A 16,919-nucleotide genomic window follows, 5' to 3' on the forward strand; every position below is an offset into this window, starting at 1 on the left:
TTTAAGTTTAAGAGCATTTCCCACAGAAATGTTAAATGCACTCAGATCAATAAATAGTTGTGTGAAAGGTGGTGTAAGAGACAATAAATACTCTCAGACGTATTCAACTGCCCACCTTGCGTAAGGCAAGGGTGTCTACCTAGCCCATTACTATTTTTACTTTTTATAAATGAATTAGCTTTAGACTAAGTTGAATCGACACGAGCACTTGTATGCATTTACACCCTGATAGCCTATTATTCCCTAAGATATTGTAATCATTGCTTACACTGTTTATGGCCTGCAGAAGCACACGGGAGCTTTTAATTCAACCGTATTATTTAATCGTAAATCTAGACAAAACTAAAACTGTTGTATTAAAAATGGTGGCATGTTATATAAGCATGAGATATGGTATTCCAATTACCATGGAATGTGATCAACTTGAATGTGTTACTTTCTATAAATATCTAGGTGTGTTATTTGCAAGATCACTATCATGAACTGCTCGTGGGACGAATGAAGAAAATACTTTAAGGTGTTCTTAAATCTTTAAACATGTTCAAATATTATCCATATGAGTTAAAATAATTAAAATATTTGATACTTAGAATTATGAATACACAATGCCATTTAGAAAGTGGTCACGTGTAACATATGTTATATTGGGGATTACCTAACCTGCTCAGCCTCAGCTCACACAAAGTCCGTAGTCTAGACTACCAGATTTCCGACTTCCATTTTTGTGGAAGCCGCGGTGGCCGAGCGGGTTAGGCGCCTGACTGGCGATTATGTGCCTGACTCTGAGGGTGTGGGTTCGAATCCCGGATGGGACTCAACCCAACAAAAGATACAAGAATCTGTACTTTACTAAACAAATCCAAAATTTAACATATGTTATACCAATATTATCTGGGGTGTTGAAAACCATGAAGAAATTGAAACTGTTCATATGTATACGGGGTTTTTTGTGTGTAAAGTAATCAACCTCTAACCATGTAGTCAGATGTGAGTGCGGAAAGTACCCAATGTAGTCATTGTTAAGTACACTTACTACTGTGCCACATTTTACATTTGTGAGAAAATGCAACAATCATGGAAACATGGGTTCCAAAAAATATATATAGTATTTCCTTTGGGCTACATGTGGGAGCAGCTTAGAGTGAAGTTATTTCTCTTAAATTTGAATATACCTGTCAAAATAAATCTAATAATGGGCTACTCCGTAAGAATAGATAATGACAAATCAAATTTAGCCACACTCAAACTTGTATCAAACGTCTAAAGTATCATTTCAGTACAATTTCTTCGAGATATGAAGTGAGAAATATTGCTATCAATATGTGGTGCTTCTACCATGTACACAGTAGCTTTACGCAATGCACATCTGTGTGAACCACGAGTCTTGGAGACGATCATGTCGGGAATATAATGAACGTCGTTTGCGAAAACGGTGTCCTACTTTGGCGTATCTTTCCTCCTATATGGAAGCAATCCACGCGACTTTCCTCAACGTTTAATAATCCCAACGATGCGGCAGTGTCAACCCTTCACCTGTGCAGAATATGGATAGATTCGCTAGTAACTAACTCGCTACTTACTGTATGAATCCCTCCTGCAACATGACTCATTTGCATATAAAATGATAATCTTAAATTCCATCCAGGCAGTGTTCCATTCACAGGAGTAATGCGGTTTTCATCGATTTCCGTTTGTCTGTTTACACAACAAATTTAACTACGTGTAATATATACTCATTCCAATAATGGTTGTCACCCCCCCCGACCCCAACCCCACACACACCTCACATCCCACCCCACACCCCCTCTCCAATTAAACAAATTGAAGGGGGTGACAACCATTATTGGCATGAGTATATAAATATGTTATATATCCATATTTGTTACTTAACGTTCATTAGATCATAACGATGCAAATGTCGTCTACGTTTTTGTCTGAAATTCAACAACAGAGTATGCAAAGTAAATATTCGAAATTTTCGTTCATTCCAATATAGAAATATCATCTGTGTGATTCATTGTACAGATTAGCTGATGATAACTGCCATGAATGTGTGATCCTCGCGTGATTATCGCTATATTTATCTGAAGGTCACAAGAGGTTGTTCTTGATCCACAATGAGTTGACATATCCACATAGATTGTCAAAAAGGAATGATTCTTAGCAACTAAAGATTTTCATTAAAATACCGTTCCAATCAAAATAATGATAGAAACAAACTAACAATACCACAATGAACATCTTTTGTTCACACAGCCAAATCGTGAAGGAAGTCGGATCACGCGATCATCATACAATTGATTATCTTAAGTATTATCATAAACTCTGACCTTTTGGTCCGCATGTCACACATACCAAGTCAGGGTCATATCCTGGACACTGGCAACAGGCTACAGAGCATTTACTCGTAGCAGGTGAAGCAAGGTGGACCACAATATCTTGGTTGCATGATACTGGGCAAACATGGAGTCTACTCCTCTTCTTGAAAACAAGGATAAAGAAGACAAGTCAAAACTTGGAAATCTACTCAAAGCCAACCTTGTGTTTATTGTTTTCCATTTGGCAATCAACATTCGTAATCCTCTGTTAACGCAATACCTTTACAAGAGGTACTACGATGAGGAGTTCGATAACAGCACCGTATTTTCCAAGACTCGGAACCAAACATCCAAGTGTTACGTCAATAAGTCGGATCCAGGATACCTGTTACAGGAAAAGGTTCAGGATCTTACTTCCAACTGTCAGACAATACTGACTGCCATTGGATACTCCGGAGCAGTAATCAGCTGTATGTTTCTGGGAGCATATTCTGATTTCCTTGGTCGACGGTTCCTCTTTGTGGTACCATTAATCGGAGAGGTTCTGAAGTTTTGGTTGCTGACAGTTGTTATTTACTGGAATCTAGATCTGAGGTACCTTTACATTGGTGAGGTGTTTGAAGGAATTACAGGGGGATACAATGGTGTGATTCTGGCTAGCTATGCCTACACGGCTGACAACACACCACCTAAGAATTCCCGGACACTTGGCATCGCTGTGATAGATTTCTCTGCCTACTTGGCGGCTGCGGTTTCTTCGGTCGTTACCGGATTCTTCATCAAAGACCTAGGTTACCTCTACCCGTCCATAACTACGGCTTCACTCATGCTTCTAGCACTAATCCTTGTCGTTGTTCTTCTCCCTGAAACTATCGACTCAGATAGAAGATCCCAATACCCATCTCCGGGGAAGGCAGTAAAAAATGTCTTCGGATTCTACTTTTCGAAAGGTTTTGGACCAAAGAGAAGGCTTTTCTGGCTCTCACTGGCGTCGTATTTCATATTATATTTCAGTCAGCGTGGTGTAAATTATATTGAATACCTTTTCCAACTGAACTTGCCTTTCTGTTGGGGGCCAGAACTCATTGGCTATTTCAATATGGCGTTTTCCCTCTCTCGACAATTACTTGGAATTCCAGTCATCAAACTTCTCTATCTGTGCACCTCAGACCCAGGAATATGCATCATTACATCTGTTATTCAGGCAGGAGCCTATGTCCTTCACGGATTCGCCAACACTGACCTCATGCTCTTCATGTGTAAGTCGACCCGTGAAGATCCGGGTTAGAATTGGTCTTCAGCAACTTATATTTGTCTTAAGAGGCGTCTGGGAGTGGGTGTTTAGCCTCATCTACTTAGTTTGATGTACGGAGTAAAAGGTGAATAACGGGACCGGGTGGTCAGGTTCGCTGACTTGGCTGACACATGTCATCGTATCCCAGTTGCGCAGATCGATGCTCATCAAGATGATCACTGGATTGTCTGGTCCAGACTCGATTATTTAAAGACCGCCTCCATACAACTTGAATATTGCTGAGTGCGGCGTAAAACTAAACTCACTCACTCATAAAGTCTGTGAATATGAATAGCGTGGTCCAGACTCAATTATTTCCGGAGGTCGCCATATAGCTGAAATATTGCTGAGCCGCTAGGTCACCTCTGACTTCGCAGTAACGAAAATGAATGAACACAGTAAATATCATAACGTTTGCAAAAGCACTTCTGGTTATTTTACAAGAGTTTACTTAAGTTATGGATAATTAGTATTGGTATATCATTTTACGTATTTAGAACAAACGCTATATACTGATATTTTAATATTTGATCCTGTATAATGATTATTCCTATTCCTGTTGCAGTTCTTGTACCAAATGGTATTGCCGCCCCTCTGATGCCAGCACTGCGAGCTATCATGTCGCGGACAGCTCCTGCTGAAATGCAGGGTAAGTAGCTATAATCGTTGACGTCATCTTTCATCTTCCTCCATTCGCAGTATTGTTTATGACGTTATTCCCAGGTGTATTCTACACTCATTAGGATAGAATCGACGAGTTCAGCTTCATCGTAAGCATCTTATTATCAATCAGCATCAAATGGTAATGATACCAGATGGTCGCGATACGGTGAGGGCATCCTTTCTCAGTGTTTGAATGTCAAATCTGAAAAAGTCATTCTATTCCCTGTGTACAAACCACGCTTTACCAGAAATATATTTGCGTAGAGTGAGTGAGCGAGTTTAGTTTTACGCCGCTTATAGCAATATTCCAGCAGAATCACTGCGGACGATCACCAGAAATGGGTTTCACACATTGTACCTTGTGGGGAATCGAAACCGAATCTTCACGAGCGAACCTTTTAACCACTAGGCTTCCCCTCCGCCCTGATGGTAACGGAACCATGTATGAGAATCGGAGAATTTCTTTTTTATCTTTCTTGTAATGAAAACGGTTTGATGTTTCACCATGTGCTCCGTTCAAAGAAAAGAAAAACATTTCGACATTGAGGTGAAACATTCCAAATACTGATCTCAAGTTAGATCTGTTTTTCGTCTTGTGGTTGTTCTTCCCAACTAGATGTTGTGTATTAAAAGTTAGAATATTGATTTCAGGATCTCTATTTGCCGGTATCGGACTTGTGAACATCATATCGGAAGGTACAGGGGTAACAGTTTTCAACGAGATGTATGATGGCACTGTGAAGATGCTCCGTGGTTTTGTCTTCTTCGTCTGTGCGGGATGCCAACTGTTGGCTGGAGTTATCATAGTGTGAGTATATATCCAGATGTGGGTCCAGGAGGTCCATAGCCAACCGGAAATTCAGACCTATTGGGGTCTGTATGGGGTCCAGGAGATCCATAGCCATCTGCAGCTTCAGACGTATAGGGGTCTGTATGGGGTCAAGGAGGCTCATAGCCATCCGGAGCTTCAGACGTATAGGGGTCTGTATGGGGTCCAGGAGATCCATAGCCATCCGGAACTTCAGACGTATAGGGGTCTGTATGAGACCAGTGAGTGAGTGAGTGAGTTTAGTTTTACGCCGCACTCAGCAATATTCCAGCTATATGGCGGCGGTCTGTAAATAATCGAGTATGGACCAGACAATCCAGTGACCAACAGCATGAATATCGATCTGCGCAATTGGGAACCGATGACATGTGTCAACCAAGTCAGCGAGCCTGACCACCCGATCCCGTTAGTCGCCTCTTACGACAAGCATAGTCGCCTTTTGTGGCAAGCGTGGGTTGCTGAAGACCTATTCTACCCCGGATCTTCACGGGTCTGTATGAGTCTAGACGATCCATAGCCAACCGTAACTTCAGACGTATGATGATGTGCATGTCTGCATGGGGCCCAGGAGGCCCATAGCCAACCGGAACATCAGACGTATGATGGTCTGTATGGGGCCCAGGAGGTCCATAGCCAACCGGAACATCAGACGTATGGGGGTCTGTATGGGGCCCAGGAGGCTCATAGCCAACCGGAACATCAGACGTATGGGGGTTTGTATGGGGCCCAGGAGGCCCATAGCCAACCGGAACATCAGACGTATGGGGGTCTGTATGGGGCCCAGGAGGCCCATAGCCAACCGGAACATCAGACGTATGATGGTCTGTATGGGGCCCAGGAGGCCCATAGCCAACCGGAACATCAGACGTATGGGGGTCTGTATGGGGCCCAGGAGGCTCATAGCCAACCGGAACATCAGACGTATGGGGGTCTGTATGGGGCCCAGGAGGCCCATAGCCAACCGGAACATCAGACGTATGGTGTCTGTATGGGGCCCAGGAGGCCCATAGCCAACCGGAACATCAGACGTATGGTGTCTGTATGGGGCCCAGGAGGCTCATAGCCAACCGGAACATCAGACGTATGGTGTCTGTATGGGGTCCAGGCGGCCCATAGCCAACCGGAACATCAGACGTATGGTGTCTGTATGGGGTCCAGGCGGTCCATAGCCAACCGGAACATCAGACGTATGGTGTCTGTATGGGGTCCAGGCGGTCCATAGCCAACCGGAACATCAGACGTATGGTGTCTGTATGGGGTCCAGGCGGTCCATAGCCAACCGGAACATCAGACGTATGGTGTCTGTATGGGGTCCAGGTGGTCCATAGCCAACCGGAACATCAGACGTATGGTGTCTGTATGGGGTCCAGGAGGCCCATAGCCAACCGGAACTTCTGACGTGAAATGAGGTCTCCCTATTTATTATCTGTATTTTCTTGGTTTTTTAACTTTACTAACTGACCGGGTAAGAGCGACTATCAGCGACTAAAGGGACACACGTCATCGTATCCCTACTGAGTAGAACAATGCTCGTGATGTTAGTCGCTGGATTGTTTGGTCCAGACTCGATTATATACAGACATTCTTGTGATATTGCTAGAATATTGCTGAGTGCGACGTTTAACAACAAACACTTCTTTGTCTAACAGATTGTACAAATGTTGCACTGCCATATGTTGCTGTTGTATACTTTGTAGGTTTGAAAAATATTTTGAAAATGGTGAAGATATATAATACATATCCACGTGTTACAGGGTGTTCCTGTGTGTATCTCGCCGCGTGGATGACACTGAGACCTCCACTGTTGTTGTCATCAACGAAGAAGACAGGAAACCTGTTCCCATCCTCTCCCAGGACAAACCCATCTCCGAACCGACGACGTAGCGTCCTTGGTTGACGTTGGTGACTGTTGACGACGTGTAGCAAGTAAAATCACTGTCAAAACATTCCAGTAGTCAACTTAACCAAAATGTCGAGAAATATTCCGACTGTTTCCCGATTTCTACTTCAGATGAACAATTAAATAGCCTTTACAGATGTTTATGACGGGTGCCAGCTATGGGGTAGGATACGTTCACCATTCCGCGAAAACCTGGTATCGTCACTATAAACACAGGCGTATGATATAGTCGGAACTGAAAATCGAATCACTTTCAGCAGAGATCTTTTATATATTGTGAAAAGGCATTTTGCTACTTATACATGTAATAAACATTTCATGAACTGAGTGTTCTATGAACAAAAATAGATAAGCACACTGAAAAAACATTTAATTTTCTTGGCCCTTATGTAACGCGTTGCTGCCAGGAAGATCTTGCTTGGAAATGATGCGTCACTAAACAAAGCTTAGAATTCGTTTATCTTTCTACCGTAGCAATATGGAAATTACAAGATTGCCCCGTATTATTCATGCTTATGGTCAGGTGAAAGGGTGTGCTCATTGGAAAAGGAAGTGTACAAGCTTGCTAGAAACGAAAACCTCAGCTTGATCGAGCCCAGACAATGACACCGCGGTCAGTTCACACTCCTTTGGAATGTTACAAATAATTCTAATGGTAATAAGTTAAGGACCTATAGATTTCTTACGATGGACCTGTGTCTTACATCCATGGAAACACTGGAATATATTCTTTCACTTTTTAGGCAGTGGCAGCCTCCCCTTTAACATTTCAGAAGTGAGGTGCAGTCGACCCTCTAGGATAGGGCAGTAGAGACAGTGGATTCAGTCTATTGTAATATGTATGGGGACGGCGGGGTAGCCTAATGGTTAAACGTCCTCTCGTCAAATTGAATACCCGGGTTCGATTCCCCACATGGGTACAAGGTATGAAGCCCATTTCTGGTGTCCCCTACTGTGATATTGCCATTACTCACTCACTGTAATGTGTATGATGGTTTACGTTATAATGTTATGAGCGCTATGAGAGAATGTACGTAAGATTTCTTAAACCTACCTTCACCTGATATATTTATCACATTACTCAGATGTGAAGTAAGCTATTACAATCTTCGTAAATTAATTGATCAAATGTTGACATTCATTTAATCTTTGTACTTGTATGTTGCAATTCCGCTTGGGAATATTTTTATATCTTCTTATAATGTGTTTGTGGCACGAATAGTCTGCGTGCGTGCGTGTGTGCGTGCATGCGGGAAAGGGGAAGGGGGCGTTGTCGAAAGGTTAGTTGTGTTTTTGTGGATAATTGTATTATAGTTTGTTTGTATTTTTTATTATTATTTTGTGTGTGTGTGTGTGTGTGTGTGTGTGTGTGTGTGTGTGTGTGTGTGTGTGTGTGTGTGTGTCTGCGTGTGTGCGTGTGTGGCTGTGGCTGTGTGTGCGGGCGCATCGTAGGTATGTTTGACATATTTTCGTAACTTAACACTAACCAATTTGTAGGTATATGTGTTTATCTACCTTACTCTGATGTATGGTTGTAAACATATGTTTTTCGCTTGCCATGCATGTACCTGGTCGGATGTTATGTTTTATTGTCTGTGTACGTACTTTACTATAAACTGCATATAACATGTGACACTATAATAAACTTTATTCTCCCTCTTCTGTCTCTGTTAACTTGTAAGACGCGTGTCTTTCTATTTCTTGACTATGGCAGAAACGTCTTTCATATACAGAATCCATGTATAAGTATTATTAAATATACGATGGTCAGTGTTTGAAAAACGCTGTGATTCATGAGAGGTGCTATGTCCAGCACTGAGTGCAATAGCTAAGTGAGCCAGGTCGGTTCACGAATACAACACACTTTAAAGTACCTTTTATAACAAACTGACGAAAATAGTCACGATGAAGTAAAAACCACGACCCTGTGAGTTTGTGATAACCGTAGTATACTGAACGGAGATATACAGATATGACTGTCAGTGTTATCACTAATGTACAGAGTAAAAGGTGACTAACGGGATCGGGTGGTCAGGTTCGCTGACTTGGTTGACACATGGCATCGTATCTCAACTGCGTAGATCGATGCTCATGCTGTTGATCACTGGATTGTCTGGTACAGACTCGATTATTTACAGATGGTCGCCATATAGCTGGACTATTGTCGAGTGAGGCGTAAAACTAAACTCACTCACTCACTTAACAGATTAAACAGAGATTTCATTTCATCACAATGCTCTCTACAACTGCCTGTGTAAGGAGTGAGTGGTGGAGTGTTCCGTCTGTACATTGGTCAAAGAAAATTAGGTACAGTGTCAGCAGTACCGGAGGGGCCGCAATACCATTGGGCAAAAGAACTGCAACAGACTTAACAATCCTAATTAATCAAGATCAAATATTATAATGTCAGTATATAGTGTTCGTTCTGAACACGCAAGATCATTTATCATCCAAAAATGTGTTCCACTGAAGATATTGCTTGTGTGAGATCAAACGATATCTCTTAGGAGATATGTATAATTATTACCCACGTGGTCAACGTATGGGTAGTTGCATACTAATCTCGTACGTCACACGAGTGTCGTATCGCGTTGACCTGTGTCGTAACGACTTGACCTGAGATTCTAACGATTTGATTGGATAACCGATGACCTCTCAGTTAGGTCACGTTGTGACGGAACTACTTGTTCATTCATAACAAACACGTGAATTCATTCATTCTACAACTTAGATGCATTGTGGGAATGTAAACATTGCGAACGTTGCCGTGTCGCTGTTTAATTGTGAGTCGAACTGAGACATTATATCCGTCGAAAAACATAAACGCAATGTTTCCACCAGTGATGTTAACCGAGTGAAGCAGTTGCAAACCAAGAAACGGGGTGCTACGGAGTAGTTTACTGTAGGAGGCTGTACGAGAGGCGATGACAACTGACATGCATCGTGACGTCGGTTACCAAGGGGACAGACGAGAATGGCGTAGTGACGTCAATACAGTGTGACGTCATGCAAAAGTGTACTTCAGAACAAAATTCTTCCGCAACCTCTTTATGAAACCGGTTTCGGTTTGAAACCATAACAATAACAAAAATACGCTATTTTGTCAATTCAATGCATGTAAGACGTGGGTAATAAATAAAATACCACACTCGGTCTCATTACATACGAATTATACGAAACTCGTGACCTTCCTATGGTTTCTCTGGTAACGTTCGTCTTAACGTAGGGGCAGACACATCAATAGAACAGCGCGCCAGTTAGCCCTGTGCGAGGATTCTTAATTTAGGTCACCGACACTGTCGTTTGTTTTCTGCCTTAAATTAATCGTAATTATCCTTAGAAAGCATTAAATTTGGCATCTTAGAAAAGAAATACAGTTCGCTCTACCACCATGTATTTAGGAAATAAAGTTCGCTCTACCCCAATGTGTTTTGTAATAAAGTATAGTTTTGCCCTGAACTATTATAATTAAAAGCACGAGGACGGTAGTCCGAGTGCTTTGATGTTATAATAGTTCAGGGCAAACTATACTCAAAACACATTGGGGTAGAGCGAAACTTTACTCTTTCTAAGATGCTAAATTTAATACTTTCTAAGGATAATTACGATTAATCTAAGGCAGAAAACAAATGACGGTGTCGGTGACCAAAATTAAGAATCCTCGCACAGGGCTAACTGGTGCGCTGTTCTATTGATGTGTCTGCCCCCCTACGTTAAGACGAACGTTACCAGAAAAAAACAAATGATAACAGTTTGATGACGGTTTACGTTCGGATTAAATATCTTCTCTGAATTATTTTAATTACATCTGCCATTAACGTAAACCATATGGGGCAATATGAACGTCGCATTTCTACTACCAACGTAAGTTTAGATCAGTACATCCAGATGAAGCTGAGTAGTCAAGCGACATTCCACGATTGCATTGTGGGAATGTAAACATTGCGAACGTTACCGTGTCGCTGAAAACTTGTGAGTCGAATTGACACAATTTAACCGTCGTAAAACATAAACGTAATGTTTCCACCAGTGATGGTAGCTGCGTGAAGCAACTGCAAACCAAGAAACGGGATGCAACGGAGTAGTTTACTGTAGGAGGCCGTACGAGGCGATGACAACTGACATGCATCGTGACGTCACTTACATTGTGACGTTATGTAAAATGATTCGATTACGAGGGGGGCACACTAGAATGGCGCAGTGACGAGATAACGTCATTCAATTGTTACGTCATCCAAAAACTATACCTTTATTGTCTGATAATGTATTCTTTTTTTCGATTGTTCTACCCGCCAGGCATCTTAGAAAGTGTAATAAGCACACTTTCGCCCTGAACTATTATAACGTTAAAGCACTCGGACACTACATGGTGGTAGAGCGAACTGTATTTCTTAAGTATTTTTGACAGTAGATTTTGTACAATGCCCTGACAATGCTATGACGTCATGAACTTGATGACGTCACAATGCTATGACATCGCTGCACTGCAAGTCTAATGGCAGTACCGTGTTCAGAGATGTACATTTTTCATTGAAAACTAATGAAGGGCGATTTTGGATGATAAATAGAATCTCACCCTCGTGTCTTCTGATATCAAATATATCAATACTCGTTGATAAAAGTTAAGATTTGTAACTTTATGAACTCCTGTTGATATAATTGATATCAAAAGACACTTGAGTCAGATGCTCTATATACCAATATTAGTTATCTATCATTTGTCAGTAAACTTTTGTAAAATAACCAGATGTGCTTTTGCAAACTTTATGATACTAACTGTGTTCGTTCATGTTCGTAACTGTGATGTGACTTACACCATGTTTGTTTGTTGTCTAACGCTGCATTCAGCAATATTCCAGCTATATGACGGAGGCCTCTAAATAATCGAGTCTGGGCCAGACAATCCAGTGATCAACATCATGAGCATCGATCTACGCAGTTGAGATACGATGACATATGTCAACCAAGTCAGCTATCCTGACCACCTGATCCTGTTATTTGCTTCTGACGACAAGCATGGTTTACTGAAGACCAGTTCTAACCCGGATCTTCACGGGGCGCCTGTGTAAGAGAAAGAAGTTGTCTCTAAAACCGTACTGGAGTGACTGACTGCGTGAAAGTTGTTCTTGGCCGCAGTTAGACAAATTGCATCTAAATCCCGTATCTACTGTGTAGTGTTGAACGCCATTCAACTGATTAGATGAGTGACCTGAAAGGTAAATAGTTGGTCCATTGCTCATCCCGCCCTTGTCACCTCGATAACTGTATCGCTCCTACAGATAGATGACGTAACTACCTCATGACGCCCAGATTACAGCCGGTGTGAATAACCTCGCCTGCAGTCACCATGGAGTCCACGCCTCTGCTTCAAGTTCACAAAGATTCAGAAGACAGATCCAAGCTGGGCAATCTCGTAAAGGCCAACATCGTGTTGCTGATCTTCCATTTAGCTTCCTATATGCGGAGTCCAGTTCTCTCTCAGTACCTTTACCAGCGTTACTCAAGCGAGCTGGTGGACAATGGAACAGCCACTTTCTCCACAAACGCATCATCAAAATGTTTCGTGAACAAATCAGATCCAGCATACCAAACGCACGCTCAGGCAGAAGAAATGAGCAACAACTTAACGGTCATGTTCAGCTACATTAGCGTACCGTTATGCATTATAACCTCCACGCTGCTTGGTTCGTACTCTGACTTCATCGGTAGGCGGATTCTGTTCGTAGTCCCACTAATGGGCGAAGGTCTTCGCAATGCCCTGTGTACAGCGATCATGTACTGGGACATGGACTTGAGATATATGTACATCGGGGAAGCAATCACAGGGATTACGGCAGGAGCCTATGGTGTAAATCTTGCCAGCTATGTATACACCGCTGACAATACACCACCTAAAGCATCCAGGACGGTTGGAATGGCTGTTCTGGACTTCACAACCTACTTCGCTGCAGCTCTATCTCAAGCAGGGACTGGATACTTTATCACATATATGGGTTTCGTTTGGCCTACTTTCGTCACAGCCGCTCTCGTATTCCTCTCAGTATTCTTCGTTGTTGTTTTACTTCCAGAAACAGTTCCTCTTGAAAAGAAACAATCGCCTTGCGTTGCGCCAACTAAAGCTATTAAGAACGTTTTTGGATTCTATTTCTCCAAAGATTTTGGCAGAAAGAGGTCATTGTTTTGGATAGCTTTCATAGCGCTCTTCGTCACAAGTGTAGGCAATTCTGGCACGGGATACATAGATTACATGTTGGTTCTTAATCAACCATTTTGCTGGGGACCGGAGATGATTGGCTACGTCAACATGGCGGCCATGCTGCTAAACCAGTTCCTGAGTGTTGGTGTGGTCAAGCTGTTTCACATGTGTTCAACTGACGAGATGATCGCCATTTTGACGGCACTGGTCAGAGGCGGCTCTGATGTTCTTCATGGTCTGGCCTACACTGATTATATGATATATGTTCGTAAGTGGTTTGTGTTTTGTGTTTGGGGGGATGGTTGATTTCATTAGTACCGTCATCACTCAGCTGACACTCAGTCATATGACAGGGGAAAATGTTTACAATTTTAAATGGTGCAATGTTTAGATTTAATGGTAAGGTTAATTTCATCATATGAAATCAACATTCCTAATTTCGTAAATACACGATGCCTTTAGAAATTGGTTAAAGTTAAAGGTCACATGCAACGTAAAACACAACTTTGCAGATTCTGATACCTTTCGGTATACCTTATAAAGTTGAAAAATAACGCGATGAAAAAACCGCGCGAAATCGGAGTTCAAACGATTCACTAATTTTCCCCCGAAAATTTCGGGGAAAAACTGGTTTCAACAACTGGGCTGCGCTCATAGCACGTGCGCAGTGAAATAGGTTCGCGCAACTTGGAAGCGGGCTGTCTGGTGAATACTCGGTGAAGGCTTTGGTGTGAGATATTTTTCTAATGTTTTGTTGATATCTCACAGGCGCGAGCTTTTTTATATGTTATGACAGTAAATAAACTGTTTATATAATTTCATTTGTCTATTTCACCACACGTTCTTCTTACCGAGTCACTTTCTCAGTTCGATACTTAAAAGCAATGTCATTATTTAGCGTTGACAGCATTTCTAACTGTGATATAGATATGTCGTTGTCACAGACAAAACTCAATGTCTTGTTTTATTGACACCTGTGTGTCTGCCTGCCTTCTGCTAATGACAATATTCAATACACAACTGCGATCACTGACCACATGCAATTTGAACTTAACACCAATCAGGCTATACACCATAAACAAAACGCATTGATTTATGGCCCGAGTTCGGTCTCTGTCACATTATGTAATTACACAGACAGGCAGGTGTGATACTTGAACACATGACATGTTATGATGTCTGTTGATTGCAAAATGTTATACACAAAAAATGAGCCTGTATTTACAAAACCCAACATCTCTATATATACACACACAATGAGCCGTGAAGGCATCTGCAAATGAACCAGCCGTTACACTTGAGTGCACACCCACCCGCTCTGACTGGGTTCGGTATCCCGGCTGCTTCGTTTCGAGGGAGGTAAACCCAAGTACAAAATATTGCACTTTTGATTTGCGATTATACGCTTATAATTTTGTTTATTTGTTTTTTCATATTCAGCAATGCATATTATATGTCATGAAGAAGTGATAATTGTGTTTTAATTATTATGTTTGATTTTTTGGTTGCATGTGACTTTTAAGGTATACCTTCAGTGTAATCCTTTTTAATTCCGTTAAAATAGAAATCAAACTTTAAAAACATTAAAAACATTTTTCTACAAATATCATTAATGTCATCGCGGTTCATATTCTTCATGCTATTTACGCGTGAAGGCCCGTGTATTATTGTTGTTGTTGTTGTTGATGTTGTTGTTTAACGTCGCACTCGACAATAGTCCTGCTATACGGCGGCGGTCTGTAAATAATCATATAGGTGGAAGCAATAAATATTATAAAACATAAATTTAGGTTTCATAAAATGACATTTCTCTCAAAGTGAAATAAGTTTTGAGTGGTATCTTCAATAATATTCATTCTTTTGGAGACAGCGGTTGCTCTCTGAAGACCATGTCTCAGTTTTGCTGAATGCGGTTGTTCTTTTGTCCTACAGAGACCGTTCTGTCAGCACTGGCTGCTCCAATGATGCCTGTAATCAGAGGGATCGTGTCAAGGCTGGCTCCAGCTCACATTCAGGGTAACACTCATCATTCTTCTCATAAAATCTCATAAAATATGGGGGCCCGTGGGTAGCCTAGTGGTTAAAGCGTTCGCTCGTCACGCCAAAGACCTGGGTTCGATTCTCCACATGGGTACAAAATGCAAAGCCTATTTCTGGTCTCAGTCGGATATTGCTGAAATATTGCTAAAAGCGGCGTAAAATCATACACACTCACTGAACCACGTGATGACTATCTGTTGATGGTTGTGTTACGTCATACACTGATGTTAGTTTCATTCGCTCAGGCTCTTTGTTTGCGGGACTGACCGTGGCGGGGGCTGTGGCGACTATGTTGGGGATGACGATATACGGGGCCGTGTACGACGCAACCGTGGAGACGATGCGCGGATTTGTCTACTACACCAGCGGTGGAACACGCGCCCTGACAGCCGCCATACTTGTGTAAGTAGGAAAAGCCATTATACTTCGTAACGTGTATCCATAGAGGATATGTGTAGATTCTGTTTCATAGCAATCATGTTCACAAGGGTTAATGCATAATGAGATTTTATTGCTGTGAAGTGTGACAAGTGTTGATGTATAGCAATAGTGTTATAGGGTGTTTTATTGACGTAAAGCAATACTGTTATAGGGTGTTCTATTGACGTAAGAATGCTATTACAGGGTGTTTTATTGACGCATAACAAAACAGTTACATGGTGTTTAGTAACGTAAAACAAACCTGATACAGGGTGTTATTGACGTTTAACAAATGCGTTACAGGGCATTTTATTTACATGTGTATTAACGTATAACAAAACTGTTACATGGTGTTTTATTAACGTAAAGGAATGTTGTTACAGGGTGTTTTATTGACACATAACAAAACTGTTACATGGTGATTGTTTTAAGGTAAAGGAATGCTACTACATGGTGTTTTATTGACACATAACAAAACTGTTACATGGTGTTTTATTACCGTAAAGGAATGATATTACAGGGCGTTTTTGGACGCATAACAAAACTGTTGCATAGTCGGCTTTTTTAGGGTAAAGGAATGTTGTTACAGGTTGTTTTACTGACACATAACAAAACTGTTACATGGTGTTTTATTAACGTAAAGGAATGCTATTACAAGGTGTTTTTGGACGCATAACAAAACTTTTACATGGTGTTTTTTCAGGTAAAGGAATGCTATTACAGGGTGTTTTATTGACACATAACAAAACTGTTACACGGTGTGTTTTTAAGGTAAAGGAATGTTATTACATGGTGTTTTATGGACGCATAACAAAACTGTTACAGGGTGTTTTACTGCGTGGCGCCGGGGATACTACGCCAGATCAAAACCGAGACGATCATTATCAACGACCAGGACGAGAGGGCACACATCGCCAGACCGTCCGAAAAGCCAGTTCTTGACTCTTAGGTGTAATATTGCAAATGGATCTGGGACTATGTGGAAATCATTCGTGTTAGGGTCTAATCCTTGTGGACATATGGCTATACTTAACCTATGAATTCTAGCTTTTGGAATAGCTGATGATCTGACTATAGAAGACTCAAAAGTGTTACTATTACACTGAGTGAGGGAGTATGGTTTTACGTCACTTTTAGCAATAATTTAGCAATATCACGGCGGGAATACCAGAAATGGGCTTCACACATTGTATCCATGTAAGAAATCAAACGTTTTAATTATTTATATATAATATATAAATATTATGCAATATATATAT

The 16,919-nt window shown here is 41.4% G+C and overlaps 2 protein-coding genes across 2 annotated transcripts; both read left to right on the top strand.

The window, feature by feature from the left end:
• The first annotated feature begins 2,463 nt into the window (after positions 1-2,463).
• Positions 2,464-4,269, top strand: LOC124283224 (solute carrier family 46 member 3-like). The gene is made up of 3 exons (XM_046719253.1): positions 2,464-3,234; positions 3,523-3,577; positions 4,178-4,269. Exons 1-3 carry the CDS (start codon positions 2,464-2,466, stop codon positions 4,267-4,269), a joined length of 918 nt encoding a protein of 305 aa, XP_046575209.1.
• An 8,082-nt stretch (positions 4,270-12,351) lies between these two features.
• On the top strand, positions 12,352-16,609 carry LOC124283225 (solute carrier family 46 member 3-like). Its single transcript, XM_046719255.1, has 4 exons — positions 12,352-13,468; positions 15,133-15,216; positions 15,486-15,642; positions 16,486-16,609. The coding sequence occupies exons 1-4, from the start codon at positions 12,352-12,354 to the stop codon at positions 16,607-16,609; spliced, it is 1,482 nt and encodes a 493-aa protein (XP_046575211.1).
• Positions 16,610-16,919: the final 310 nt, after the last annotated feature.

This window comes from Haliotis rubra, unplaced genomic scaffold (genome assembly GCF_003918875.1).
Source record: "Haliotis rubra isolate DU_JTF1 unplaced genomic scaffold, ASM391887v1 Scf310, whole genome shotgun sequence".
NCBI lineage: Eukaryota > Metazoa > Mollusca > Gastropoda > Lepetellida > Haliotidae > Haliotis > Haliotis rubra.

Excerpts from the sequence above, each read along its gene's own strand:
- LOC124283224 (XM_046719253.1), top strand. The coding sequence starts at position 2,464 with ATGGAGTCTACTCCTCTTCTTGAAAACAAGGATAAAGAAGACAAGTCA. Across the intron at positions 3,235-3,522 it reads ACCCATCTCCGGGGAAGGCA|GCAGGAGCCTATGTCCTTCA; the intron begins GTAAAAAATGTC and ends TCTGTTATTCAG. Across the intron at positions 3,578-4,177 it reads TGACCTCATGCTCTTCATGT|TTCTTGTACCAAATGGTATT; the intron begins GTAAGTCGACCC and ends TTCCTGTTGCAG.
- LOC124283225 (XM_046719255.1), top strand. The coding sequence starts at position 12,352 with ATGGAGTCCACGCCTCTGCTTCAAGTTCACAAAGATTCAGAAGACAGA. Across the intron at positions 13,469-15,132 it reads TGATTATATGATATATGTTC|AGACCGTTCTGTCAGCACTG; the intron begins GTAAGTGGTTTG and ends TTTGTCCTACAG. Across the intron at positions 15,217-15,485 it reads GGCTCCAGCTCACATTCAGG|GCTCTTTGTTTGCGGGACTG; the intron begins GTAACACTCATC and ends TCATTCGCTCAG.